This window comes from Polyergus mexicanus, unplaced genomic scaffold, assembly GCF_030449975.1.
Source record: "Polyergus mexicanus isolate NDT 795.1 unplaced genomic scaffold, iyPolMexi1.0 SCAF_2, whole genome shotgun sequence".
Classification (NCBI taxonomy): domain Eukaryota; kingdom Metazoa; phylum Arthropoda; class Insecta; order Hymenoptera; family Formicidae; genus Polyergus; species Polyergus mexicanus.
Genome location: NW_027223322.1, coordinates 9,142,652 through 9,170,209, shown reverse-complemented (window position 1 = coordinate 9,170,209; position 27,558 = coordinate 9,142,652). Strand labels below are relative to the sequence as shown.

General features: G+C 33.7%; 4 protein-coding genes across 4 annotated transcripts; all 4 read right to left on the bottom strand.

Annotated features, from left to right (window-relative positions):
• Positions 1–225: 225 nt before the first annotated feature.
• Positions 226–1,306, bottom strand: LOC138942729 (uncharacterized). The gene is made up of 3 exons (XM_070313201.1): positions 1,145–1,306; positions 531–829; positions 226–346 (listed from the first exon to the last, which is right to left on the bottom strand). Exons 1-3 carry the CDS (start codon positions 1,304–1,306, stop codon positions 226–228), a joined length of 582 nt encoding a protein of 193 aa, XP_070169302.1.
• A 2,351-nt stretch (positions 1,307–3,657) lies between these two features.
• On the bottom strand, positions 3,658–7,439 carry LOC138941784 (uncharacterized). Its single transcript, XM_070311670.1, has 5 exons — positions 7,331–7,439; positions 5,954–6,371; positions 5,208–5,773; positions 4,535–4,922; positions 3,658–3,994 (listed from the first exon to the last, which is right to left on the bottom strand). Exons 1-5 carry the CDS (start codon positions 7,437–7,439, stop codon positions 3,658–3,660), a joined length of 1,818 nt encoding a protein of 605 aa, XP_070167771.1.
• A 728-nt stretch (positions 7,440–8,167) lies between these two features.
• Positions 8,168–10,865, bottom strand: LOC138944824 (splicing factor ESS-2 homolog). The gene is made up of 3 exons (XM_070315867.1): positions 10,491–10,865; positions 9,202–10,363; positions 8,168–8,807 (listed from the first exon to the last, which is right to left on the bottom strand). The coding sequence occupies exons 1-3, from the start codon at positions 10,495–10,497 to the stop codon at positions 8,510–8,512; spliced, it is 1,467 nt and encodes a 488-aa protein (XP_070171968.1). The 5' UTR covers positions 10,498–10,865; the 3' UTR covers positions 8,168–8,509.
• A 7,351-nt stretch (positions 10,866–18,216) lies between these two features.
• On the bottom strand, positions 18,217–26,936 carry LOC138944825 (T-box transcription factor TBX10). Its single transcript, XM_070315869.1, has 4 exons — positions 26,603–26,936; positions 24,637–24,968; positions 23,683–23,934; positions 18,217–19,333 (listed from the first exon to the last, which is right to left on the bottom strand). The coding sequence occupies exons 1-4, from the start codon at positions 26,742–26,744 to the stop codon at positions 18,785–18,787; spliced, it is 1,275 nt and encodes a 424-aa protein (XP_070171970.1). The 5' UTR covers positions 26,745–26,936; the 3' UTR covers positions 18,217–18,784.
• Between the last annotated feature and the right edge of the window lie 622 nt (positions 26,937–27,558).

Below are 27,558 nucleotides of genomic sequence, written 5' to 3'. Positions count from 1 at the left end.
TATAAATATAAAAAAATGGAAAAAAGTAAAAGTTAACAATTAAAAACTATAATACGATAAGGATACAAGGAAATATGAGAAGAGATAGAGGAATATTAAAAATCAGAATCACATATTGTTTAAATCTTTTTATTTTTTATTTGTCCGAATATTATGCACTTCCCACATTTTTCTGTGAGAGATACAGCTTTATCAGATGTTTTTTTTCATGTTTTATAGGTTTTGCTAGTTCACTTGACAGGCGCACTTCGCAGGTAATTCACAGGCAGGAATTAGAACTTTATCAATTCTGCTGGTGAGACCTGTTAAAAGTTTAACGGGCTGTGACGTTGACGATATCTCGGTTCTGAAATAGAAATAAATATTATCATATATTTGATAAAAATATATTCCTAATAAATATATATTGTTATTAATTTACAAAAATTATATTATTAATGGTATAAACATTTTACAAATAAATTCCAATAATTTAAATGTAATTTATTCTTGTAGTAAGTAACATGAAACAAAAATTTTAGAATGCTTACTGAATTGGTGAAGATGGCACCTGAAGATCAAAATTATAACTTGTTGAGATTGGCACGGAGATTGAAGACAATGGGGTCTGAGTATTGTATATATAAGATTTTCCTCGATAAGAATCCGGCTTGACTATCTCCAAGGACTCAACGGGCTCTACTTTAGGTACTTGTATGGAAATTGGATATTTTGCTTGTGGTTGATAAAAAACAGGAGATTGATCGATTACTTGGTAGTTTAATTTGAGTGGCTGATAGGCACAAGGTGTTGTAGACAAAGCGTTCTCTGTTACAGGCCTTACGGGTTCCTGTAAATTATTTTACAGATATGTGATCTATTTATTATGATATCACGTGATAAAAAATTAGCAGAAATATATCTTACCATTTCTATTTTAAAATTGTAAAAAAAGGAAGAAATTAAAAGCTATTTCTATTGCGCTTCTTTTTTACGATAATAATACAATTAAAATAATTAAATTTTACAATTTTTATTGCTATTAGACCATTACTTTAATATAATTTGGTTTATAAGATATATGAAAATTATATTTCCTTATGTGCAACTTAAGTTATATAGCTCAAGTTAGATAATAAATGATAAAATATTAATACATGTGTACCTTGATTGTAACAGGCAGATAACGTGATGGATGACACGGCTCGCCATACGTAACTATTTTAATTCCATTATATGGCAATCTGCTAGGAAATCCATAAGAAAACCTCAACTGTAAACAGACGCCAATGATGAGAAGATATTGTAATTTGCACATTGCCGCCATCATCGCAAGGATTTTACAAGACATGAACTGGCCTCCGACCTATCGTACTGCTAATATAGACATGGGTTCATCAAAGACAAGTATGTAAATTATTTCCTGTTTGAATTAAATGTAAACGCAGTAAATTCCTAAACAATAATAAAATAATAATATTTCTTTATTACGTGTCACGAGACCGGAACTTATCTTTTGATTAAAAGGTAGAGCAAGCACGTACTTTTCATTGTGCGTGTCTACATGCAAAGTTCGTCGCTTCCTGTTTCACCCTGATCATCAAATTTATATTGTTCATTAAAAGATTTCTTATCAACGATAAAAAAAATGAATATTATCTGTTCCAATTTCTATTAAAAAATTTAGTATTCAATCTTATATAGAAAATAATGCACACTTAAGATATGTATTCATTTATGTTAACTTTTTTTCAAACACTTAAGATGGCAATTTTTTAAGAGAAAGTTTTATTTCGTTAAAAACATTTATACTGTAATAAAAATAATTTTTGTTTATCATCTATTTTTTTGAAGATATCAAGTTAATATTTATTTTTTTAGATTTATATGGTTTTTTTCATAACAAAATAAATTCTGTATTATTCTATTTATAAAACTATTAAAGAATTGGAAGATAATATTATTGGAAAATAAAATATAATAAATATATATAAATAAATATAATATATATTTTTATATTCATAATATTATAATTATATATATATATATATATATATATATATATATATATATATATATATAATCATAATTGTAAAGTGTTTATTTTTTGATATCTTTAGCTTAATATTTTTATAAGCTGCATGACAAAAAGAATTTATTTATGTGAAATGTTAGTGCAATTTCATTAAAAAAAAAATCAATATTAAAATTTCTGAAAAAGTTAACAGATATTTCTTTAAAACAGATAGATCGTTTCTTATATATTTTTGTATTATTAAAATCAGAAGAAGTATTAAGAGCGATCACATACGATGAGATAATATATCCTGTATATATATATATATTGTGCATGAAGATAGAATTCGCATTCTTAAGTGTTATCGCGCCATTATTTATATCGTAAATTAATATCTCATTCATTCGTGATAGTTTCGTTTGGATCTTCGTTTCGTTCATCTCGCTGCTTGTAATTTACGTCGCGTGTATGTAAATAAAATAAATCACAGCCCGATGCGTACATACGCGTCGTAAATTTCACGTGTGCGTTTGCGAGGTAAGAAAAGAAAAAGGGAAGACTGTCTGTGTGAGAGTAGTACAAGAGAGAATCCGTAGCATATCTTTAAATAGCGACCGCGTGCGGGCTCCGTTCTTATACTCTCGGAGATACATTATGTTTCCTTCGCGATCATCATCGTGCATTACCATGTGGTGCTTCCCTTTTCCCAACCGAAATACTTTATGACGTGCTGACAGTCATGTTTTAGTCAGGAAAGCTGAAGGGAGATCATAAATCTTATTGGCGATGTTGCCATGCGCCTTCGTGAACGATAGATAGAAAGTCATCCGGCTTTTAACAGATTATTTCTCGACGAGCCTTTTATTATTTACTGTAAAGATATTCTATTTATATTATCATCAATTTTTGTATGAGATTATTATTACAAGAATCCTTTTACCTTCGTATTTATTTCGGTAAAGATCTTTTAGTGTTATAAAAATGCTACATTTTTATAACGAGAGATATATTTATTCTTGAATTTATATTATACATATAATAATGTTAAAGATAATAACAAAATAGAGCAAAGTAGAAAAGTTTTGTATTTGCCCATTAGATTCATACTGAATCGATATTAAACGAGCAAAGAAGGTATATATTATATATTTAATAATTTGAAGTTAATGGAAGATATTTGTAAAATTAATTTGAAGTTTACAATGATTTGTTAGAATAATTTTTTTAAATATAATTCTTATTTAAATCTTATTATAGAAAGAAAATGCTAATTTCTAAAATTAGCCTGTTATATGATTGTCAACAATTGTCTAAAATATTTGTTAGAAAATAGACTATATAATTACAATCTTTTTAAATCTTTTTTTGCTTTATCATCATTTATCCGTATAGACACGTTTCGCAAATTAGTAAATGGACAAGGATGTGGGAAAGGGAGGAGAATTCTATAATAAATTCAACGATTTCTGGTTTTCTTCTCTCGTATAATCGCTAATATATTATCTTAACATTAGTGATATCACAAAGACGCAGGACTAGGACTAGTATAATATTTGAGGGTGTCCACGTCTTCGTTTCTAAACAACCAATATTCATCTCGATGATCACGAATCGTCAATGAAACGAATGCTTTGCACATTTCGTGTTTTCTATATGAAAGATTATACAGCCCCACATGGAACCCCGTATTTCTGAGCGGAGCTTCTCAGTCTGGCGAATATCCCGGACGTCGAGTCCTCATCGTCATCTTCTTCATCGCTGCGCTCGTCGTCTTCGTAACGAATGTACGCCGTGCCGACGTTTGTTTGGATGCCATCCTCGACTTCGTCTCCATTCACGATTTCTTGATTGATCACGACAGTGCCGGGAACGTAGTCGGGGGCTGGTGGTCCTACCGGACCGCAACCTCTGTCTTCTACATCGAGCGTATCGAGAGAATTCAATGATAGAGGCCTTACCAACTTTCCTGCTGCACCGACTGGCGCATATCCTAAGTCCCTAAAACAAGTTATACATCGAAATACATGAATATTATAGAAGCAATTGTTTATTTAGCAAATTCATTATGTTTCACAAATTATTATTATTATTATTATTTTTTTTTAGTATTACAACACCAAATTTTTACTTGACATTTTAACTGCCATTTTGTACGTGAATAATGCTCGTTTTTGAATATTATTGCATTTATGTATCGTTATTCTAATTCATTATTGGGATATTTTTAAATAATTTTAAAAATAATCATAAAATAAACATAAAAACAGTCATTACTAATTATAAAAATGATAAAAAGTTTTAATTCTAGAAATAAATTTAGAAATAAAGGTGTTTGTTGTGAATTTTGAAAATGATTTTTGATTTTAATAAAGTTTATATAAAATATATTTATATAAAAAGCTCTCTCTCTCTCTCTCTCTCTCTCAGGAACGCATAAATATGCAAATACTTAAATTTGACAAAGCAATTAATTAATCTTTAAGATACTGATAAATCACTTGATATATAAACACTTGCCAAATATTTTTTTCAACTTACCCGTACGTAATAATGTTTGCATGCCGTAGTTGTTGCCCGGCGATTTCCTCCTGATATATTCTTTCACGTTCGATGGCCTCGAGCTCGGCTAACTTAACTTCTTCCTGTTCGTTATAAAAGCCGACGGTGATGGGAGCCTTTGGCGTCGTTTTTAGCTCTACGACGGGTTTATCGAGGATCTGAAGTTTCTCTTCAGGTACGTCTAATCTCTTCTTACTGGATGTTGTTTCGGTTGGTATCGTTCTATGACCAAATGCCAGCTTATCTTCCGGCACAAACGACTTCGTTTTGTATGCCATTTGTAAGCGTGGGAAGAGATTTTTGTATGCTAAGGTAAGCGAAACCGGATCCGCAGGTAGTCGAGGATACGAATAATCTTTGGGCAATTCTAAGATAAACGAATATATTATTTTAGTCTTGTAATTTCACGTTTATGTATAGTAAATATCTCATGGATTTGTGTAATGTGTATATAATAATTATAGTCGTTCAAAGTATAAATTAATCAATCAACTGTCTATAAATAATTATAATTTTAATTGAGTTTGCTTAGAAACAAATATTATTAATTTTATATAATACTGACTTTTTGATTGAAAAGAGATAAAAAATCGTGTTCTAGCTTTATTTTTATTTTAGTTTTATTTAAATTTATGAATTTTTGGAAACGTACCATCAGCAAAGTCATCACAGTTAGATCTGTCGTTTTCAATAAATTCAACACCGCTCGATGTTCCAAATTCGTTTCCAAGGTATCCCAGATTTTCGTATCCTACATATCCTGATCCATATCCAGTATATCCAGTTGAATCGTATCCTCCAACACTGCCAGAACTACTATATCCTGCACTGCTTGAGCTACCGTATCTTCCAAGATTGCCCGAGCTACCGTATCCTAAAACGCTACCTGAGCTACCGTATGCTCCAGAACCGTATTGAGTGCTGCCTGTATTTCTGGCAATATATTCACCGAGTCTACTTGCGCCACCAAACGCACTTCCGCCACTTAATTTACCGAACAATCCATCGAACGCCGTGTTGGTACCGCTTTGTGCCAAATCGAGTTTTCGTATTCCAGTTTCATCAGTCTGTCCATTGAGTACGTTTACGTAAACCTGATTAGGAATGGGAGGAGTGCATGACGCCTTGCTGGGATACGCCGGTATCACTTTGGTGGTCACTTGGAGTTTGCCATTTTGAACTTTGCTCGGATAACATAAGTCACCGATTGGCGGGAAACTGTTGATTGTATATATATATATATATGTATATATTACAAATCATTATTTAAAAATGGATAAAGTGTTGAATATGTAAAGCATAAATTAACCCATGTCATAATTTCAAGATTTCCCCGTAGAAATCGTAATACATAATACATATTAACATACAGATAAATAAATGCATGACATGAAATACCTGGGCACGATTTGTTTATTAGTATCGGAGGACAGAAGAACCTCCAAAGGTTCGGATTTCTTTCCGCATCCGCAACCGGAATTGATGTTCACATCATGCGAGACAGTCTTGAAAGGAGAAGAATAGCTTCCACCGATTCCCAGTCTTTCAAGAAAACCGGAAGATGCGGAACTTGAAGAGCTGCTACTGCTGCTACTGCTGCTACTGCTGCTGCTGCTGCTGCTAGTGCTAACTACCCCGCTACTACAGGGACTGTAACTGGAAATGCTTCTGGATCCTGTTCCTGCGGAAAATCTTCCAACCGCTTCACGCGCTATTGCAGCTTCATTAATTGCCTGCGGCGATGCAAACACCAGCGGTTTTTGCTGTTTCGTTGCTTTCACCACGATTTCCCCACATTGCTTGCACGCGTTGGTGCCTAAAAAATGAAGGTACAAATACCTGGATTCGTATCATTAACTTTTTTATATGCGACATTTTATCATGATTATGATTATGATTATTGTTACATGATCTTATTTAGCACGTTCTAAAAGAAATCCTTTCTGGGAAATTAAGAGGAATGGAAAATACAGAGTATTCGTAATATGTAATATAAAATAGCATTATGTGAAGAGACATGACATTAATAGATTAATAATATAAATTTTTACAGGATGTGTGATTTATAAAGTAATGACGAATGTGCAGAGAAGACATTTATATACGCTGCATTGAAAAATTGAAAATAAAAGCAATGATCTAATCAGTATCGCAAATAAAAAATGCCAGTTTTTTAAGGAGAGAGTTTTGATAAATAATAATAAGATACTTTCTTCTTTTGTAGCAAATGTAAAATATTTAATTAACTTTTAAATGTACATAAACGGATCTTTGTACAATAAGTAAAATAGTTTAAATATACAACATCTCGATTAAAATATAATAAATGCAAAGATATAAGAAATGTAGCAAAGAAAAAAATACTATAAGCATTATTTTTTTAACTTATAAATTTACAAATTTTATGTTGTATGTGCAGTGTATATTAATATTTGTTTGGAAATAAATTAAAAATTTGATATTCAATTTTCTATTTTGATTCTCTTCTAGCTGCCTCGAAATTTTCATATTAATTGTAATATTTCGATTTATAATTCAAAATAGCAAAATCTTCTTATAGAGATGCATATATCGATACCAAAAAAAAAAAAAAATAATAATAATTGATAAAAAAATTACAGACAGGAGAAAAATATTATATAAGAGTAAAATTTATATTTGTTTTAGATATTTCAAAAAATTCTGATCTCTTTGAATGAAAGAATTGTGCGTCGAAATGATAAATTAGAATGAAATGAGAGTTAATAATTTGTGTGCGGAATGTATTTCACATACCTGGACCTAAACCGCAGGTGTGTGCTGACCTGGTTGTACGTGCCTGGACGATAGACGTGGCTGCTATCGTCAGGAGTAAGGTAACTCCCAAGATCAAAGAGGACCTCATATTTGTCTCAATGACAATATTCTCTCTTTCTTCTTCTCCTCTTCTTCCCGGCGTTACATTTATATGAAAAATTGCCGCCTTTTCGGTGGCTGATTTGATTATGCAATTAATAAACACTGACTGTTTGCGCGGATCCGAATACTTCCTGTTGTAACGTTTACGCGATGAATTTGTTATGACTTCATCGTCGCTTCCTGAATTCTCATGTTCCGCTAAATGTGAAAAACGGCATTTTATAGTTTCGCGAAATTTATGTTCGTCGAGAAATATCATAATCATTTTGTAGAGGAAACGAATTGTTCGGTTGACAACCGGTTAACTTGATTTCCGTATTTATGTGTGTAATAATAAACGAAATACGAAGATGCAGCAGAATGAAAATAGAGGATACGAATTTCAGAGTGAATGATGAAAGAGTTAGGTGTATAAAGGTCATTAATCACGTATACTTTATTCGTAGTTCTTTACATTATATACATCATTAAAAATTTATACAAATGAGATAAAACTTTTTATATAAAGATAATATTGATAAATTCCATTGTGAGGAAAAGGACATGGCAAAATAAAAATTATACATTATAAAAAAATTTTGATGTAGAATATTATGAGATGCATTTTTTTTACATATGATACTTTAACAGTATTGTATACAAATAAAGATGTTTTAAAGATTAATCCATACATATTCGAATAATATCAATTAAATTTGCAGACTGGAAATTCTTTCTCTTTTTCATACAAACTTTTTTTAAATAAAAATCTATTATATATTATATATAAGACAATGAAAAAGTATATAACAATTATTTATACAAAAATACAACTATTAGAAAATTGTTGGAATATGAAATAAAATATAATTGTAGACAATATTCAATAAAATACAAAATTGGAAAGCTTTGTACATATTGTATTGAAAATGTTATAGTTAATCATATATTATATTATATATGAATTATACTTAATATTAATATAAACAAACAAATTTGATATTTATACATTGTTCGAGTTCTAAATAAAAATTATTATACACGATCTTTTTACACGATCTTTCAACTTAAAAGTCCTCATTTGTTAAAAAAGTCCGACGCTCGTTGCCGCTGCAGAGGTAGATTGAGTAAATTGTCAGTAAGTACGGGTCCATGTATTCGCGTAGTATTTGTTCCCGATTTTTGAGAGATAGCGTTTTTAGTTGGCGTGATCGCACGTGGTGTGTTAGGTGTCCTGATGCCTATGGACGGGGTCCTCGACGATAATGTTCGCCCAGGCGATGGTGTACTTGATATCCGGAGTTTTTGTGTCGCTAATCTTCTCGCTGCAGGAGACATTGTACTCAAACGATCTATAGTCGATCTTGGTGATGGACTGAAAAGAACAGATATTTTTATAATTTTTTATGCAAAAATACGTCATACACAACATGTTTCATAACTTGCATCATAACCGAAAAGATTCTGCATGTAGAAAAAAATCAAAAATTGAGAATTTCTCTTGGTTATTCTAGTTACATAATATCTTATAAGTACAGAAAGAGATATATATTTATTTGTTTAAATTAATTTATTTTAATCACTCTCCATATTAAAAAAGTATAACTCGAAAAGTCCGCTATTTTTTTTTTTACTGAATATTACATCGCAATAAGGCTATTAAATCTTTGAATAAAATTTAATAAGATTTTAAAAATTCAGAAAAAAATATTTAATGGTTTATAGCTACAAACTAAAATATTTTTTTACATTATTTAAATATTACTTACGTGGCTAATGATCTTCTAGCTGCTTCTAAAGCCTTATTCTTCCGATCTCTGTGCCTTTCGCCAGCTTTCTCAGCCAACTGCAATGCCAATTGCTCCCTTTTTGGTGGTTCTGCTATTCTGAAAGATGGACCTTGACTTGTTCTTAACAATGGAGTGTCACCACCATCTAATCGGAAAGGTGTCCCTTCAATCTGACCCCATGTCATCAACGGGCTTTCACATTCTCCTGGTCTTGGACTTGGCGTAGCCACAAAACTAAAGCCATTTACTCGCGGCGTCGCATTTCTGACGACTTCTTTGCCGTCTACACCAATCTTACCATCATTAGTTCTGGATTGCGACTTAGCCAATTCATTGATAGTTTCCTTATTTTGTTGCTCGTTGAATGGATTTATCCTCAGTCTCGTATTTTCATGCATAACAGTTTCCTTCTTTTTAGCTAACTCTATTTTCTCTTCAGCTGTAAGTTCCACTCCATCAGGAATATACATAATGTAATTTTTATTTTTATAAGCCCAACTATCTACTTGTTTGGGCCTAGTATTTGATCCTTCGATTGCTAGAATATCAGTCGCAGATTTTTCAATGGCGAGCCACGATTTTGATTTCTCTTCCGCTTCATAAAGCCAGGCGTACTTCAATTTACGTTTGTTTTCGGCCTCGACCATCATCTCTTCAAAACTAGCGTTATCTTCACTTGTATGAGAACTTAAATAATCGTCGAGACCAGTTTTATTTTCTTCTTTATTATCCTTTTTTACATATTCGACAGATGTTTTCTGGGACGATACTTCAGAGGTGCATGGCAATTCATCCGACTCAGTTCGGCGTTGTGGAGTTTCAAAAGTTGCAGGACTAACTGGCCTTTCTGTGACAGGTCGACCGGAGCTATATTTCTCATATAACTCTCTCATTCTCTTTATATCATTATGCTCTAAAGCATCCAGATATTCATTCTGTGCTTGTAATTTTTCTAGATGTGGAAAGAAATCCCTTTGTATGATTTCACTCATTTTCTCGATATATGTATCTTCATCTAAGATCTTTGGTTGAGTACTTTTGCTCCTTTTTGCAGATCCAATAGGCTTCTTAAATATTGCCAGATCTTTTATATTCTTGGCAGCTTCGAGAGCTTTCGAGCCTGGGCTATCCATAATGGAATCTAAAAGATTAAAATTAATATTAATAATAAAAAAGAATTTAAATGACAAAAATATAAGAATTTTTCTATTTCGTAAAATAAAGAAGGAGTAATTTAATTATATTTCTATCAATACTTGATTACTTACTATTCATTTTGAATAACAGTGCAACTCCAGATAGAGGTTATATAACAGAATTCTTGTTTAATGTTGTTATTACGGAGAACATGAACATTTACGAGTATAGAGGATGTTCTTTGTTTGCAAATCTGCTTAATACATATCTATACGTATTAGATCACATCATATTTCTTTAAATATACAGAATTTTTTTCGATCATGAAATATTTACACATTCCATTCTGCTATCCGAGACTCATACACGTGATAGGTTTGTTAATTTAATTGCACTTATATGCTGTCGATTTTCATTTTTGCCTCTTTTTTTCTTTCAAATATATATATATATATATTTAATTTTAAATGCAAAAAATGTAACGTAATACAGCAAACAATGAGAAAAACCGAACTTAATGTGACAACGTCAGTGCAAGAATGGCATGCAATATTACCGACATATGATGATCGCAACAGTTAATATGCGACATGGCGCCATCTCGCGTTAATAAAGTTGTGTACCGTTTTAACTGGCAGTACATCATGAAAGTTTAATTCGCGGCAGATTCAGGATACAATTTTATGCATTATTCGAAACTTATGCAATATTAAAAATGTATTTATAAAGTCGAGTATATTTTATTTTTATATAGACAGAGAATGCGCGATAGAGAGGTATCTGAAGTGGCAGATTTAGTACTCAGCACTATTTAAAAACTTTAACCATGTATGAGTTTGAAATCATGATGGCCACCGAGAACATACAGGTAATACGTTCGTTATTGGAATGCAAAAATTAAATTATTTTACAACATTTACATCTTCATTAAATTACTGTGCATGTCTGCAATCTATTTGAATATATAAAATTATGATGTCACAGATATCTGATTGACAAAAGTTAGTGAAGTGATTTATTCAATTACACACGTATAACTGTATATATTTATATATTAAATATTTAATGCAGCGTCAAATATATACTTCTATATGAAAATATTTTTACAAAACTACTTATTTTCATCAATATTTAGTAATATATTCTTGTGTGCAAAAATATTTTATATATATTGATTTAAAGATACTTTTCTTTTTTTCTTACTCATAATTATATTTAGCATTTAATCAGCTTGATAATTAAAAACTTTATATAAAATGTAAATAAAAATTTTATATATTTGTGGATATTTATAATCATATTTTTGACACATGAAATCACAAATAGAATTATCTCCCTGTTTCGAGTCATAGATCATTTAAAATAGGTTTAAAAATAAGATAAAAATTGTGAATGTGACGTATCAAAGAGGATTGAATGACAATTGTTTTGTACATATTATACGTTCTCAAATTAATATCTCTTTTACAGGGGCGCCGCGGTGAATATACGGTCCTGAATCTCTGGCCACTAGTCGCAAGTGATATTTTGGTCCAGCTGGGACAGTGGGATGGGACACGAGATATCGTTTGCGGTGTCTCGTATTGCCGACGCGCTCGCACGCTCGCGTGAGCATCCGCGCGAGCAAAATGATCCGAGGCCCCGAGGTGTTGGAGAATCACGTTGACAGACATATGAGGATTCCAGCGGCGAGATAGGATATGCGTGCCGACTGTATGGGTGCGCGACCGAAAACGCGAGAGAATCGCATCAAAATGCGCATCACCTAGTTTCCATTTCCTTCCTCCTTCGCTAAATCGCAATGAATGAATGATCTAAGGGAGAAATTCTTAATCTTACTAGATAAATTCTCAATTTATTTTAAAAGTTTATTCACGCCCTCTTTAATTGTCTTTTATCGTTCAAATCGAAACGAAATATGATAGAGATCTCGTTTTACCTCTGCAAAATCGATATAATTGCATCTAAAGATAATCTGATTTCAATGTCGGCAAATTTCAACGAAAGTAATTTTTAGAAATAAGTATCTCGATTGCATTAATAAGCGTCATCGTTATTTTACGTTGCGGGCTTATTAATAATGAGCAGACACGATTATTTTACGTGAACTTGTTTGTCATAATCGCACGACCGATGACTGCCAACACTTATGATTTAAATCTGTCGTAAATTGCACTTTGTGCCAACACCGAAAGTTACCACCGTTTCTTCTTTCAATTCCGCCCACTCGCGGAATTTCTAGATCGTTACCACAATATGTTACCTCGTATTAAAATATTACAATGTTGATATAATCGTTATAATAACATTGTTAATATTTGGATAAAAAAATTAAAATTAGAATATGATAACGAAAAATCCAAAATGAATCAAGTTTAAATATATCTAAAACACACATGGGGAAATGAGGTATTAAATATTTTATTCAGAGAGATATTTATATTTTTCAGAGAGACATACACGAAGATTTTACGGAAGCAAAGATACAAAAAAGGAAGGAAACGGACATATCTATCGGCGTGGGTGAAAACTGTGTCCAAGCAAGCGAAGCACGCGAAGACAGACGATGACCGTGACTGTGCCACGGATGCCTAGAAGAGGTTTACCTTATGTAAATAGAGGGGACGATCTTCTGTCATTGCAACATCGGGCCAAGTCAACCGTATATTTGTCGCGTTTATCCCGCATTTCCAAAATTTTCTTTAATATACTTACATGGCGCATGGTAAGTAATTGATTCAAAAGTAATTGATCTTCTATACTTTATCTGCTTGTTATATTTCTCTTACACTTTCTTATATTTCTATATTTTTTTATATGATTTATCATTAATAATATAACTAGAAAGAGAGTGATGATTTTATATGAAGAAATAAATCATGACATATATGTCGAGAAAAAAATATGACGACTTTATGATTTCTTCATATATAATTTCTTCATTCTACGGTATATATATCGTATCTTTATATACTTCATACAAAATATATCAATTTTTATATATATCGCGAAATGCGCGCTCGACATTTCGCGGACATAAATAACTAACATAAAACACGCAGGACCGTCAAAATACGGCGAGGATGGCGGCAGTAAAAGTAGAAGAGAGCAGTGGGACAACGAGAGGGACGAGGAAAAGATTGCAGACGTAAAGCGTAAACAGTCGAGGTGCGATTTGACGCGCACTCGGCCGGGGCCGCGTGTACAAGACGCGCCTTCCGCTTTAAGAATCGCCCCGTGGAAGAGGACGATGGCTGGAATCTGTAAATCTGTCATTGCGGCCGTATTCGTGCGCAGGATATGAACTTCTTGGTCGTCGCACATCACCGCGTCGCGCCACGCCGCGACGCTTCCTCAGATCTGGCCGGTTGACTTCTTCAGCGGCAAGAGGTTTCGATCTTTCAAAAGTAACATGTGGCGAATATAGAGCAAAAATTACGATATCAGATCGAGGTAATATTATTGATATTTATTTATATATAATTAGTATCTATTGTCTAAAGAGAGAGGAATCTTTTTGCGTAATAAAAATACATAAAGCTACATATATTTAATCTATTATAATTAAACCAAGATTATGCATATCTTGAGGAAAATATCATTTATCACATTTTTTTCAATTTTATTTTATCATATATCTTTATAAGTTCTTGAAATTGATATTCTCTCTTAAAATTTACTTGAAATCTACTAGTTAGTTTCTGGACATTAATTATGGTTTTGTTGTATATTTGTTCTTCTGAAGCTTAATACGTGAGAAACTCTTGTTTTTTATTCGCCTATAAGCCGTAAGCTATTAATGTCTCGACATTTTGTGCTAAGAAAAAAACCGATTACAAATTTACGGAAGAATTTGTGATTAAAATTAAGATCGCGAGAATTGTGCGCGACTATTCCGTATGTGTATATATATATATATAAAACAACTCAAGATCTTCTTCGAAAATTCAGAGAGCGTTTCGCCATGTCGACGATGTGGAAACTATAAAAGCCCTGCCATAATGTGCACGCACGAATTGTAGGGCCGTGGTAGGTTGCGATGACGGATTCATGATCCGTGGGATATAGCGCCTTCCTCCAGGAGACGTGAATGCGCGCCCGCGTTTCCTCCTTCCTCCTTTTTCCCTCCATCTACCAAGCGATTCATTTGTTGGTCTTTGATCCGCAACCAACGAGCCACCGCCGGAAAATTAGGGAGATTTATTAAGCTCTCTTTCATACCGCTTCTCATACCACATCGCTTCTCGTTATACTCGGTTGCATTTGATAATTGACAGCACGCGTATTCTAGATCGATATCGATGAAGGAAATAGCGATGACAAGAGATGTACAACTTGCAGGATAAAATAATCCAATAAAGAATTATTCCAATAGTAATAATAATAGAAAATACAAATCTACAGAAAATTTTAAACGCAATTTTTACGTATTTTGTACATTTTTTGCTTTCCTTTTATGTAGTATTGTCATATAATTTTAATTAGAACTAATTTCTTACAGAGAATTTATATATACCTTGAATCTTAGAACGACTGTATAATATTTATATTTATCATTCATAATATTCTCACTCTTTAAAGTATTATACAATAATATATAATTCAATTCCGTGTTTGTTACATCTGAAAAATATTTTCATCGCAATACAACGAAGTAATTCAATAATGGATATTGTAAAATATAACCGATTAAGAATTAAAAATTGCCGAATATACAGTTTACATAGTAGAAATTTTTTCAAATATTCTCTAAACTGCATTAAAGAAAAAAGAACAAGATTATTAACAAATAGTATTTAAAATAGAGAAACTGACAAAAAAATATTTTTTAAATTATTATATCAAATATTTTTGCGATCCAACGATTATTTTTTAATATATATTAATGTAATAAAGCTCTCTACATATATTATAAAACAATAGAGCGATCGCTTCTAATTCCATGATCAGGAATACGACTAGAAATTGGGTGGTCAGAAAGATGTTGCGATGAGGGGAGAGTGTGAAAGATTCCAGAGACATGTTCTTTTTAGAGGTCAGTGGTTACGCCTCGGCAGTAAAGTGGGTTTACAAGGACTAATAGAAGTATATGGAAAAAGAAACTTATAGTAAAGGAATGTTCCCCATGTCTTTAAATCCAGCAGAAATAGAAAACTCGTATATTTGCTATTGCTCACAAATTACTATTAATTGTTCATAATTATCAACAATCTACAGCTGTATAAAAACACTCTCTTAATATTTTATTATCAATTTTAATTACATTGGCAAAAAATTACTTTTAATTAATTTTAAAATTAATATATATTCATTTCATAATACCAATTTAAACGTACACAATCAGTCTTTTGATTTACTTTACAATGAATTTCTTTATAATGTGATGAAAACGCGATTCTTTCGACGAAAGGCATGTGGACACGTTCCTTTCGAACAACGTTGGTGGTAAAGACTTTTCGCGCGTCTTTTTTTTTCTCTTGTTGTTAACCGAGGAGGTCTGTTGCCTTTGACTTAAACATAAACTCAAAAAGGGTGTCACCGACGGCGATATAGTGTCAGGTGACCTCTCGGGGATTAACTCTGGTTAGCCGCAACACCTACGACGAAGATGAAAAGAATATGCAGGGCAGGGAGAGGCGGCTTTTTACTGCCGGCGCCGTCACGCGCCGTCGATAAGCGCGGCTTCTCTGTATGGACCAAGAGTCTCGCGGTCTTATATTACTCCTAGGGTTAAAGTGTCAAAAGTACAGAGAGGCACCCCGCGCAAGACCCTCCCTTGTGCCGGCACACAGTGTATGTTTTCGCGTTGAACATAAAAGTCCTTTCGCAGAATAAGTTAATAAATTCCACTTTCGCGAACTAAATTAATTTTGTCGAGTAGGAATTCGTTTAAAATTCGTAATTTAATCTTTTGATTCATAATAATGCAAGCCAATTATATTGTAACTCCCCTCTTGTACTTACATATCGAATATTAGATCGTCTTAAATAAGAAACAAATGTTCTTAGTTTATTTTCTTAGTAATAAATATTTATCTCTGTATCTTGTAAGTTATATACATGTGTAATATATCTCTCTTAAATACAAGGATAATGATAAATATCTTTTTTTCTTACATAAGAGAGTATCTTTTAAATATTGCGCAGATGTACATATATCGTGCAGCGAGAGTCGTCTCGCATTTTCTCTTCTCCCTTTTTCTTTTTTAATAAAGGACGGGGACATTTTTGAAAATACGGACGAGTGTAAAACGTTTAACTGAACTGGCTGAGACTGTAGCCACCGACAGTCATTAAGCATACGCTTGTAATATGTTTACACAGCGTTGTTCCCCGCGCAGCCATCAATCACGGTATACGTCGTGGTCGGTCTACGGAGGCTTCAGAGATGCTCGAATTACTTCTCATTTCGCTTCGTCGCCGTTAGTTCGTCATTTCTGACAGTCGCGATGTCAAACTACGGTTTTCGCGATAGTCGGCGAAAATGTATCGTCGCGATATAATTTAAATTGAGTTGTTATGTAAAATAAATATACGATTCTTTTATAAACAATAAATGTAAGAGAGAAATTTTTATAAATTTAAGATTTATTCAAATAGAATGGAATTGCGAAATATTATGTATAATAGACGTTATACGCGCGATACTTTTACATAAGACTATAAGATATATGCGTATGTATCGTTAATATATTTTAATTGTATATAATATCCCCTGTCAAGTTATAGAAAACAAAAGAGATATATAACACTTTCACAATATATTAGATATTGTATAAAACTGGTATGAAATATCTGCTAACAGTTTCTAATTAAGAATCTAATTAGTCAAAGAAGCGGAAAACTCCGCTTGCGAAATAGGATATTAAATTCGCATGCACGTTTTTTAGGAAGAAAGAAAGGTCGGTTCAAAAGAAATAATATATATTTCATTATATTCCTTGTGTGTTTATTCCTTGTTTGGCCATAAATAAAGAAATACTCTTCTATTATATAACGAACGAGGGTCTTTTTAAAAAGTTGGAGGCACAATGGCACGATACCCGGGCGGCATAATTTATTAAGGCACTTAGTAGCCACGTTACTCTCACGGAGTGTCACGGCGCGTTTACTTTCCCGTCTTGGCTCGGGAACGTTTTAAGCTCGTTCGGCATTTGAGATACCTAGTATAAATAGACGCACTTTGCTCCTACAAAAGGCACTTACTTGCCCTGGTCTTCCGCAACTTTAGTCGATCGGTCGATTCGTTTCTTACGCGCGAATTAATTCGAAGCACTTAGAAAAATTTTTATGAAAATGAATGATGCCAAAATTAATTTGCGAGTAAAATATTAATTTGCATTACTCTCATTATGTTTTATAATTTTCTTTGTTGATATTTTTAATTAACCGCATGTTTTAATACATAAAAAAAAAAGAAATGCTCGCTTGTACGCTTGGACGTTACACATGAAAGAAAAAGTCTGAATATAAATGTCTGGATCTATTGTAATTTTATTTATGCAGATCCTTCAGAGCATTTTCCAAAAATATGTCAATATTGCGAATATTATCAATGATTAAGTAATGAATATTATTCGCTTAATATTATTGCTTATAATAATGTAAATATATGAATCACTAGAAAACTTTTATTGCACGTAACTTGAATATATATAGATTCATAATTTATATATGAAATATTGGTATAATCTTTGGTACAAATTACATTATCGAGTATTAGCATTTAATAAGGCATCTCTATTAATTATTTTATATCTTATTTTCAGTTTAAAATAATTTCAGACTGAAAACCGTTGCTATAAATAAAAATATAGATATATACGATAAACATTACGATCTTTTAATTTACATAGCTTCACGTAAAGCGATTCTCATGCCCGAAAAAAAGAATCAGGACGAGAATAAAATGTGCAAATACTTTGATATCCCACTGTTTTCTCAAGTATTAGGAAGGCATCGAGAATATAGTTTTTTCATGAAAGATCACATTTTTCCGTCTAAAATAGACGTAAAGGCACCAGCAAACTTTTGTATATAAGAAGGTGAAATCGTATTACCAATAACAATTGCCAATTTTCGCGATCTATACAAAAAAAGCCTTGAGAGATACACTTGAAATTCCACTTTTTATCTCAAGGACATAAATCTTCAGCGATAAGAGATCATACAATAATCGATTATCGCGATCTATGAGAATAAGGCACCAGGATACGAGGATACATTTCGTTTCCACTGTTCCTTAAGCATACATTGAATTCTCAATCGATGAGATCAGTTATCGCACGGTGCATGAAAAACATATATCGATCGAGAAACGAATGATACGAGAATACATTTTAATTCCACTCTATTCTTCGAACATCAAATCGCCGACGTAGAATTCGATGAGAAATAATAAAACGATGAGAGATGATTATATCAGTTATCGCGGTCCGTAAAGAGAAGCGCCTGAATGGTGTGGATGCGGTTGCATATGCGTCGGATAATGTACCGCGTTAACGTGCGCCGACGGTTGTCCATGATGGCTCGGATAATGCGTCCAAGGACCCGAGGCGCTGGTCGCACCGTAAAACTGATGATGCTCCTGGGAGGTCCCGGCGGTGATACCCACCGGGATCTGCATCGGTGCTGGCATAGCGTTGTAACTGGATGACAGGACGGCAGGACCGGCGACGTTTCCGGCCGTGGCTGGTCTCTTAGCCGGACTCTGCATCCCACCGGCTACGGCAACGCTAGCGGACTCGCACTCATCGGACTCGCAATCCCGGAAGCCCTTGGCGAACGGGTTGCTGGCGATCTTCAGCTGGGTTATCCGGTGATTCTGGTACGCGGTGACCGCGGTGAACCTGGTCTCCGGAAAGGGGAACGTCTTGAAGTTCTCCGTGCGGGGATCCGGGGCTGAACCGGGCGGCGAGGGTGCGACCACCACGTGACAGCGCGGCTGGTAACGATGCATCGAGTTCAAGATAATCTGCAACGTGTGAAAGGATCAACGGTTTTAACGTGCGCGGAGAGAAATTGACTCGAATCTATGAACAATATTAACGCATTTACTTTCGTGGATTTTTTCATTATTCGAATCAAATTTCACAAATCGCTCTTCTTGAGACAAACGCACCGATAAATAAAATCGCGGGATATTTATGTATTGATTCGGAGCAAGTAGCATCTCAAACTGCGCTTGTTATGAATTTTTCAAAAAAATATATTATCATTATTTAAGCTCAACCGTGGAGATAAGCTTTATGATATTTATTTCAATTGATTAACTTCATATGCATTAAAACAGAAAAAAAGGGAAAAAAGGTTGATTTAAACTTAATCATTAAACAAAGAAATTTATAAAGCTAAAATATTTTCTCTTTCTTCTCCAATTTTGTGACTCTGCAGCATAAGTTGGTGGTAAAAAAAAAAACACAGCATTACAAATATTGTGACAAACGTAGAGCAACAAATGCTTTCACGCGTCCCGATCGATGGGCACAATTTGGTAAAGTCGTCATCATCATATGAGAAAACGACGGAAAAAAAGGGTCCAGAAGGGAAGAAGAAGAGAAGGAATGAGGACACGTGAAACTCGAATTCGGTGGAAGGAAGGAGCGCCACAGGGGGGCGGTCGCAATGTTTGACAGCTAGAAGAGAGTCGGTGACTAATTAGTGTAAAAACTAACCCCCGGCCCGCAATCCGACACCCTCGTCCTTCCCTCCGCTCACTTACGCGCATATGCTCCACGATGACATGTGTGTGTCAGTAGGCCCATACACACACACACACACACATATAAGTATATATATATACGTGTGTTCTACACAAGAGTAAAAGCGCGTATGGCCCGAAAATTGGGACGCTGTTTCTATAAAACGTATTTTTCACGATTAGTTTTTTTTTCTTCTCTCTAATATTCTCCCGAATCTCAAATAATCCTTTATCATTCGTGATGATTTCTCGTTTATACGTAATCCGGAAATTCTTTGGCATATCTTGAGTAAAGTTTTTTTTTTTTCAGCTAAATCTAAACTGTGGCATGTTTTTCACAACTTTACATTTTTTTAAACTTGACTCTAAATATATTTATATCAGCCTGTATATCATCCTGAAGTTATAATTTTGCTCTCGTAAAGTCTATTTGAAGTAAAGTGAAGTCTATAACATCACGTATGTGTAACGTGTTTATATATAGATATATATAGTCCATCATCTTTAAAATATTAATTGTCCCGAAAACATTATTATTATTCTAAAGTAAACATTTTATTTCTATCAATCTATCTTTATCTTCCAAATATGATTGTATCTTCCTAAATCTAGGGTAATATTTAAAAAGTCTTCTCCAGATATCCGGCCTCGCGATAGCGAGTATGTCAATTAAGGACGAGCATCAGCGGGCATTCCTGACCCGCCTACGAATTTTTTTATAAGGCCCGGTGTCACATTTTTCTGTGCGCAATTAAAGGAACAAACTGCTCTGTGTGTAACGCGAGAAAAAGAACGGCCTCTCGCCACGGGTCAGAGGTCTTCCCGCGAAAGAAAAGAGCGACATACATTCTTGAGAGAAACGCGAGTGGAGAGCCTGAACACAAGTTTCCTCCTTCTCTGTCACGGAGGATGTTTCGAGTGTCGGAAAATAAATCACATCTCGAGAATACGCCGTCTTTTATGATTGCAGGATGCTATACAGATTGCGATGTGAATATATAGACCGATCCGTGGTACAATCGGGGAAAAGAAAATTCTTTATAAAAAAAAATATCGACGATGTCAAATGGAATTTAATTATGTCAAGAGATTCATTTCTGAGATAATTAAATTCAACAATTGAAAAAAAAATTAGTAATATTTTTTCTCTATCTTAAGCTTATATATATATATATATATAATATTATTTCACAGATTATATATATATATATATATTTATGTCAATAGAGTACGGCCATCAGAATATAAATAAAAATATAATATTATATTTTTATGAATGATATAATAAACTTCTTGCTTGCTGCCATAATTTGGATTATTTCTACTCATTTCTGAGGTAAAAGCTCGATTATCCTTGAACGTAAATCTCGTTCATTGTTTAGGAACGGCGAAGCGATAATCAATCGCAAAAAAATCACGCGTAACATAATAAACGAGCACCTGACCTCCTTCGCGATCAACACATGTGCACGATGTCGGCACATCGCATGTCCTTTCGTTCATCGGTATGCCGATACATCGCAACACTGAGCCCCCGTTTCGCGATCGCGTTCGCGGTCGGCTTGATGGATTTGGCACGAACGCGGTCGCGAGGAATTATTTTGAGCATCGTAAGCACCATCGCAGGTGCATCACATGCTGCATGATCGAGAGAATCGAAGCGAAATCTCTTGCGGCCGCAAACATACGATACTTGAGATGTTCTCGAAAAAATCTTGACGATTCATATATTTAATATATATAGAAGAGAAAGATGAAAAGGTTCTCTCTTAGAAAAATCGCCGTATAAAAGAAACAGAGAAAAGAAACGAGAGACTAATTAGAGCCAGAATGATAGTTGGTCGGTGCGTAAATATTTACATACGTCGCTAATAACTGTTTCGATAGCGATTCGATAAGAATTGTCGAATGGTAAAGATCGCAAAAAGAGTGTCAGAAATGACAGTTTCGATTCACAAAGAATATTCCATACGAAAATATATCAATATACGTATTAATGTAAGAAAAGATAAAATATCATAAAGTATTATCACAAAATATCTTTGCTAAGAGATCAAACTGATATTCCAAACACATTCTAATTCTGAAATCTCTTATTTCATATTGATCCTTGTTATCTTTGAGATAGAAATTATTCATTAGTTTTAATTCTCATTATTATATATATTGCAGCAAAATAATCATAAGTAGGTTTTACTTTACGCCACGTAAGCATTATGCTTCTGCGAAGGATTTCACAATCGATTTCGAATCAAGATTGACATTGTGCGACCGAAAAATGAGTCAATATGCTGATCGCTGCTAATTCTTTCTCAAGGTACATTGAACGTTACACAAAATCTACGCCTCTTTCCCAGAGCCTCTACGAGGCGCATAGTTTATATTATATCTGTTTACATTACTCTTTATATACACACGATAGTCTCAGCTCTACTCGTGGCGACAAGAAGGCGAGATTAATATGTTGCAGACAGGACATCACGAGTCTGCCAAATAGCATTAACCCTTAAAAATGCACAACTATTACACACAATCTTTTCTCACGAATAAGTCTTCTATCTTTGAAAAGCTTACATTACAAATAACACGAAACGAAAGCTTAATAAAACAAAAGCTTATACAATACAAGAAGCCAGAATTCATATAATAATAACATTTTTAAAGGGATAAAGATTATATATATTTAACAGAGTTTTAGCGGATATAAAATTGTTCTCAGAGATCTCTTTTATATTTTTATATAGATGTAATATCTCGTATCGTCGATGTATTTTATATGATAAAATAGAACCGTGAAGTGTATTTAAATCGTCCTTAATCGCGCATCGGTCTCGCTTATAAAATTGAGACTTTATTTTAAGATAACCGGCACGTGTGATACGTGTTCTTCGGTAAGAAAGAAGCGTGATCGGCGAGATACGCCCGGTTAATCTACGACCGGCATCTTTTTAAACGACAAACAATCCTCGCGTGAAAATGTCGCGCTGTTACTCTTCGTAATTTCTCTCGTGAGCGACAGGCTCGTATCTCAGGTCAATTAAGGCGAACTCGTCCGTAAACGACAAACATGTGGAAACCCTCGCGTCTCTCATTCTACTTTATTACGTAGATGCGCTTTACGAAACAGTCGATCGAAAAATTCGAGTTACACCGCGAGAAAATCATATAACGGCGAACGAATTTTGCGACTTACCGAATTAGAATGTAATTAGAACCTGTAGAATGTGATTAGAACCGAATTAAATGTATCTCTAAGCTTCTATCTCACGAATAATTGATACTTGATCAAGAATCAATTCTAAATTAATGGTTTAAATATTTTATTCTTTTCCTGCAAATGAATGTTTGAGATGGTATTAGTTGTTTGAGAGAAATTCTTTAACGTTTTAGATAAAATTTAATAGAAAAGACAAATAGAAATCTAATTAAAAAAAATTGAGATAGAAGAATGCTATGTGTGTATAATTAAAAGACATTAAGTATTAAAAATTTTCTATTTCTTAAATGCGCCCTTTTATATCATTCGAATGACGTAAAAGAGATACAGTTCCAAATACTCTTCGGAACGCATTATTATTTTATGCTATCGTGAATAATTCGGAAGCAACGAAAGATTGACTCACATGTCCGTTATCGTCCAGTTGATTGTTGGTCAGTTTTAATTTGTCGAAGGAAATTGGCTGTTTCATCCAGTGAGCGCCACTCGCAGGACTGTCGGGATGCACGTGAATCCTGGGAGGTGATACAGGATCAGCACGACCCGCGACAACCCAGGCACTGCTGTGAAACGCGTATCGGTATCTCTTATCGTCGCATGGAACAAAATCCATCACCATCAGATACTCCGTGTTGGGATCCAAGCCGAACAGTCGACACTATCGATCACCAAAATATTTATCATTTCTCGTACGCACTTTCTTCGTCCGTTTCGCGCGAAATATTCTTAATCAGATTGATAAACTCGCAATCGATGTCACAATATTTTATATTAAGAGAACATCCAAGAATGAAATTTTTTTTCCACTTTTCAGCTTTTCCTCTAAGCTTTATATATCAACGTGATTTGATTTTAAATAGATACTCTGTTATTATTGACATTAGCTTGAGAAAGATAATAATTTTATATGAAAGATCATATCTCTCGAAAATGTAAAATAAAATTTCTTGACGATGAGTTTTAGAAAATTGATATTGAAAATTTATTGATCCCGCCAAAGTTGAATAACTTTTCAAAGTTGAATAATTTTGAATTACATCACGACTAATAAATCATAACAGCGGATGCCAAACCATATAAATATATAAATAAAATTATATTTAAAAAAGATAAAACATATGATTGTTAAATTATCGGATGTGCGCTATTTATAAAATATTCGGATTCATTTTTAGTCTTTCTCAAGTATTTTTATACATATTCTGATAATTAATAATAATAATAATAAAATAATAAAAAATAAAATAATTAATAATCATTTTTTTCAAGTTATATCATCGATAATGATCTTCATTCTTCGTGGACATCGTCACTTCGATATTTTGTTTTTAGAGTTTCAAACAAGTATTACGATCTTTACCTGAAACGTGGGGAACATTCTTCGTCCCGCTTTCGTGACGATCATCTCAGTACCTAGCTGGTGAAATTCCTCCCATAGCGGCTTCGCCTCCAAGGCTGCACCGGCGCCAACTAGTGCCGGATGAAGGGGCCGTTTCGCACCCAATTCCTCGGCGGAGGACCCACCGTCGTCGCTCGAATGATGATCACCGTGATGACGATTGTTATTATTGCTGTCATTGCGGGATTCTGTGGCTGACGGAGAGATCGGGTTCACCACATGGACCGGCAAAGCGACCTTCATCGGATTCGGACTGCGCGATCGCTTCACTCTTCCGGCGCTCTGCAAACAGGCTGAAAGTAAAACAAAAAACGATTTAGCGCAAGTATAAATATATATTTGCTCAAATTTACGAAAAATAACATTACGTTTTATTTAGATTGTTCCTCATTAAGCGTATTTCCTTTCAATCGCGGATTTTTTGCAAATTTTTAGACGGCTTTTTCTCAGCGAAAATCATATTATTTCTCACAATTTTCCGATTTTTAATATATTATTAAATATATATTTTTGTAATAGCCTTAAATCTCCAAATTCTTCTTTTCTTTCTTTCTATTACAATTTGATTAAAATGAATTAAAGACATACGATGTTATTATCTATTTTTTTATTTGTTTCCTTCAAAAACTTTGTTAGTTTCCAAAAAGTCTTTCATTTTCAATCGTTTTTAACTCAGACATTATGAATAGATATTATTAAAGAAAAAATCAATTCAAAATTGGCTGAAAAATCCGTAGTTCAAGGGGAATGCGCTTATTGTTAGTGGGAAATGCTTTCCATAAATATAATCCTATATAATCTTATACATGAACCAGTTTGTATACGAAAAAATTAATGAAAAACAAAGTTAATTGAGAAATTTACGAGTTTAAACTTATCAAAAATGTATTGCATATTTAGCAGGTTGTCTGCCAAATGAATTTTATTAAAAATTTTCTTTAAAGATTTCCCGCAGCTGAGATTTTTTCACGGTTTACCTAATTTTAATCGTGTACAAATTATGAAATTTTTTCACAGCGTTCAATATAAGCATCAAAGTTTCAGTATTAATAATAATAATTTAAGTTTTTTTAAATGTGATATTTAATAATATCGAAAAGTTTAAGGAGCTTGCAAAAACAAACTTCCCCTATTTCGTTCTAACATTCTAATCACTGTTTCTCAATTTGTTTTCTCTATCTGCTAACACTTCTTTTTTCCTCTCTTTGAAAATGACTTAAGAAAATGTCACTTCTCGCACATTACTCGTGACAGATTATTTATATCATTTTTAAATTACAAGTTTGAAATTTGAAGAACGATCGATGATGTATCGCAGAATCAACTAAAGCGTTTCCTTTGTTCTCCAAGAAGGGTCTGCACCGCAGAATGCAATGAAAAAGCTCGGAAAGCTCGATGTGCGAACTAAAGAAAAGCAGCCGTGAGAACTGAGAAACACGTCGTCGTTTTAATGCACTTGCCGTTTCGACGCATAAATGTAACGATATCCGGACTTTTCTACAAATTATTCCGTATACATAATAACATGATAATATAAAAATACGTGAAGTAAAGAATACATTATTATGGAATAAAAATATAAAATATAAAAAAAAATTATATAAAATTCTACACAACTTAAATAAAATTTAATATAAAAAAGATATTTTTCCTGTATGAATGAGTGATAGAATAGCATAGTTTTGACAATCGTTTATATCTTAAAACAAGATAAATATGATTTCAATTAAGAAGTCCTCTCTTTCTCTAAATGCTTTGGAAATATAAATACCGAACTATGGGGTTTACTAAAAGTTTTAAATTAATAAATTAATAATTTAATTAACAAATTAAAATTCCAATGAATCGCATGGGAATGTCTTTGACAATATGCAATATATGAACACACAAACATAAAGGTTAATTATTTATATTGTATATGATTTACCTTCCATTTGTTGCATCGGCGAAGGTATAGCAGACAGATGCGGATGCTGATGATGATGATGATGATGATGATGATGCGTCTGCCATTGCTGATAACAGCAATCAGCAGCGATTTCGCGTCGTTGCTCGTGTTGCGGTTGCATCCTCGTCAACAATATCGGTATCGATTATCACTATACCAATTATCGCGACAAAGGATACGCATAATCCATGCGTCGATTCGTAATCCATGTGATTAAATTTTCGATTTGTTTTGCACTGTAATCACTATTCGTCGACATTTCGAACTTGATTAAAGATTTAATGGAGAAAAACAACACTTTGCGCACTAGCGAATTATTTCTATTATCGTCATCGTCAATTCATCAATAAATTCTCATTCGAAGATACACACGTGATATTCCCTTGAATTGAGAAAACGCGCACTCTGAAAATTACCATTGTCCGAACAATTATGTGTACATAATTATATGTTTTAATCGATAATCGCGATCACTAACGACGGTAATCGTTCATTAATTATCAATAGCTCAATTCGCGTTTTACAAGATAGCGTTTTCGTTGAGAAAATTTCTAGTCATCCCCCTCTCACTTTCTCTCTCTATCTGTCTCCTCATTAATGTCGTCGACAACGTAACGCAAAACGAGCGATTTCTTCAGCATCTCTCGCGACTACCCATTGAAAGAAGATCCGACCGTGGTTTCAGCGGCGTCCCGATTCTGACCGAGTACCCGACGAGCTCCGACATCGTCGAGAGGCTGCTCTCTGCCGTCAACAGGACTTGTCCTCACCTCGGTGTCCGGACGCTGACAAGGACGCTCAAAGCCGCGCGGACCCCGGATGAATCAGAAAGAACTCGCCCGAGGCTACTATCCCGCGACTTATCATCGAGACATCATTCTCTCTCAAAGTAAAGAACGTTCCCTCTCTCTCTCTCTCTCTTTCTTTCTCCTATC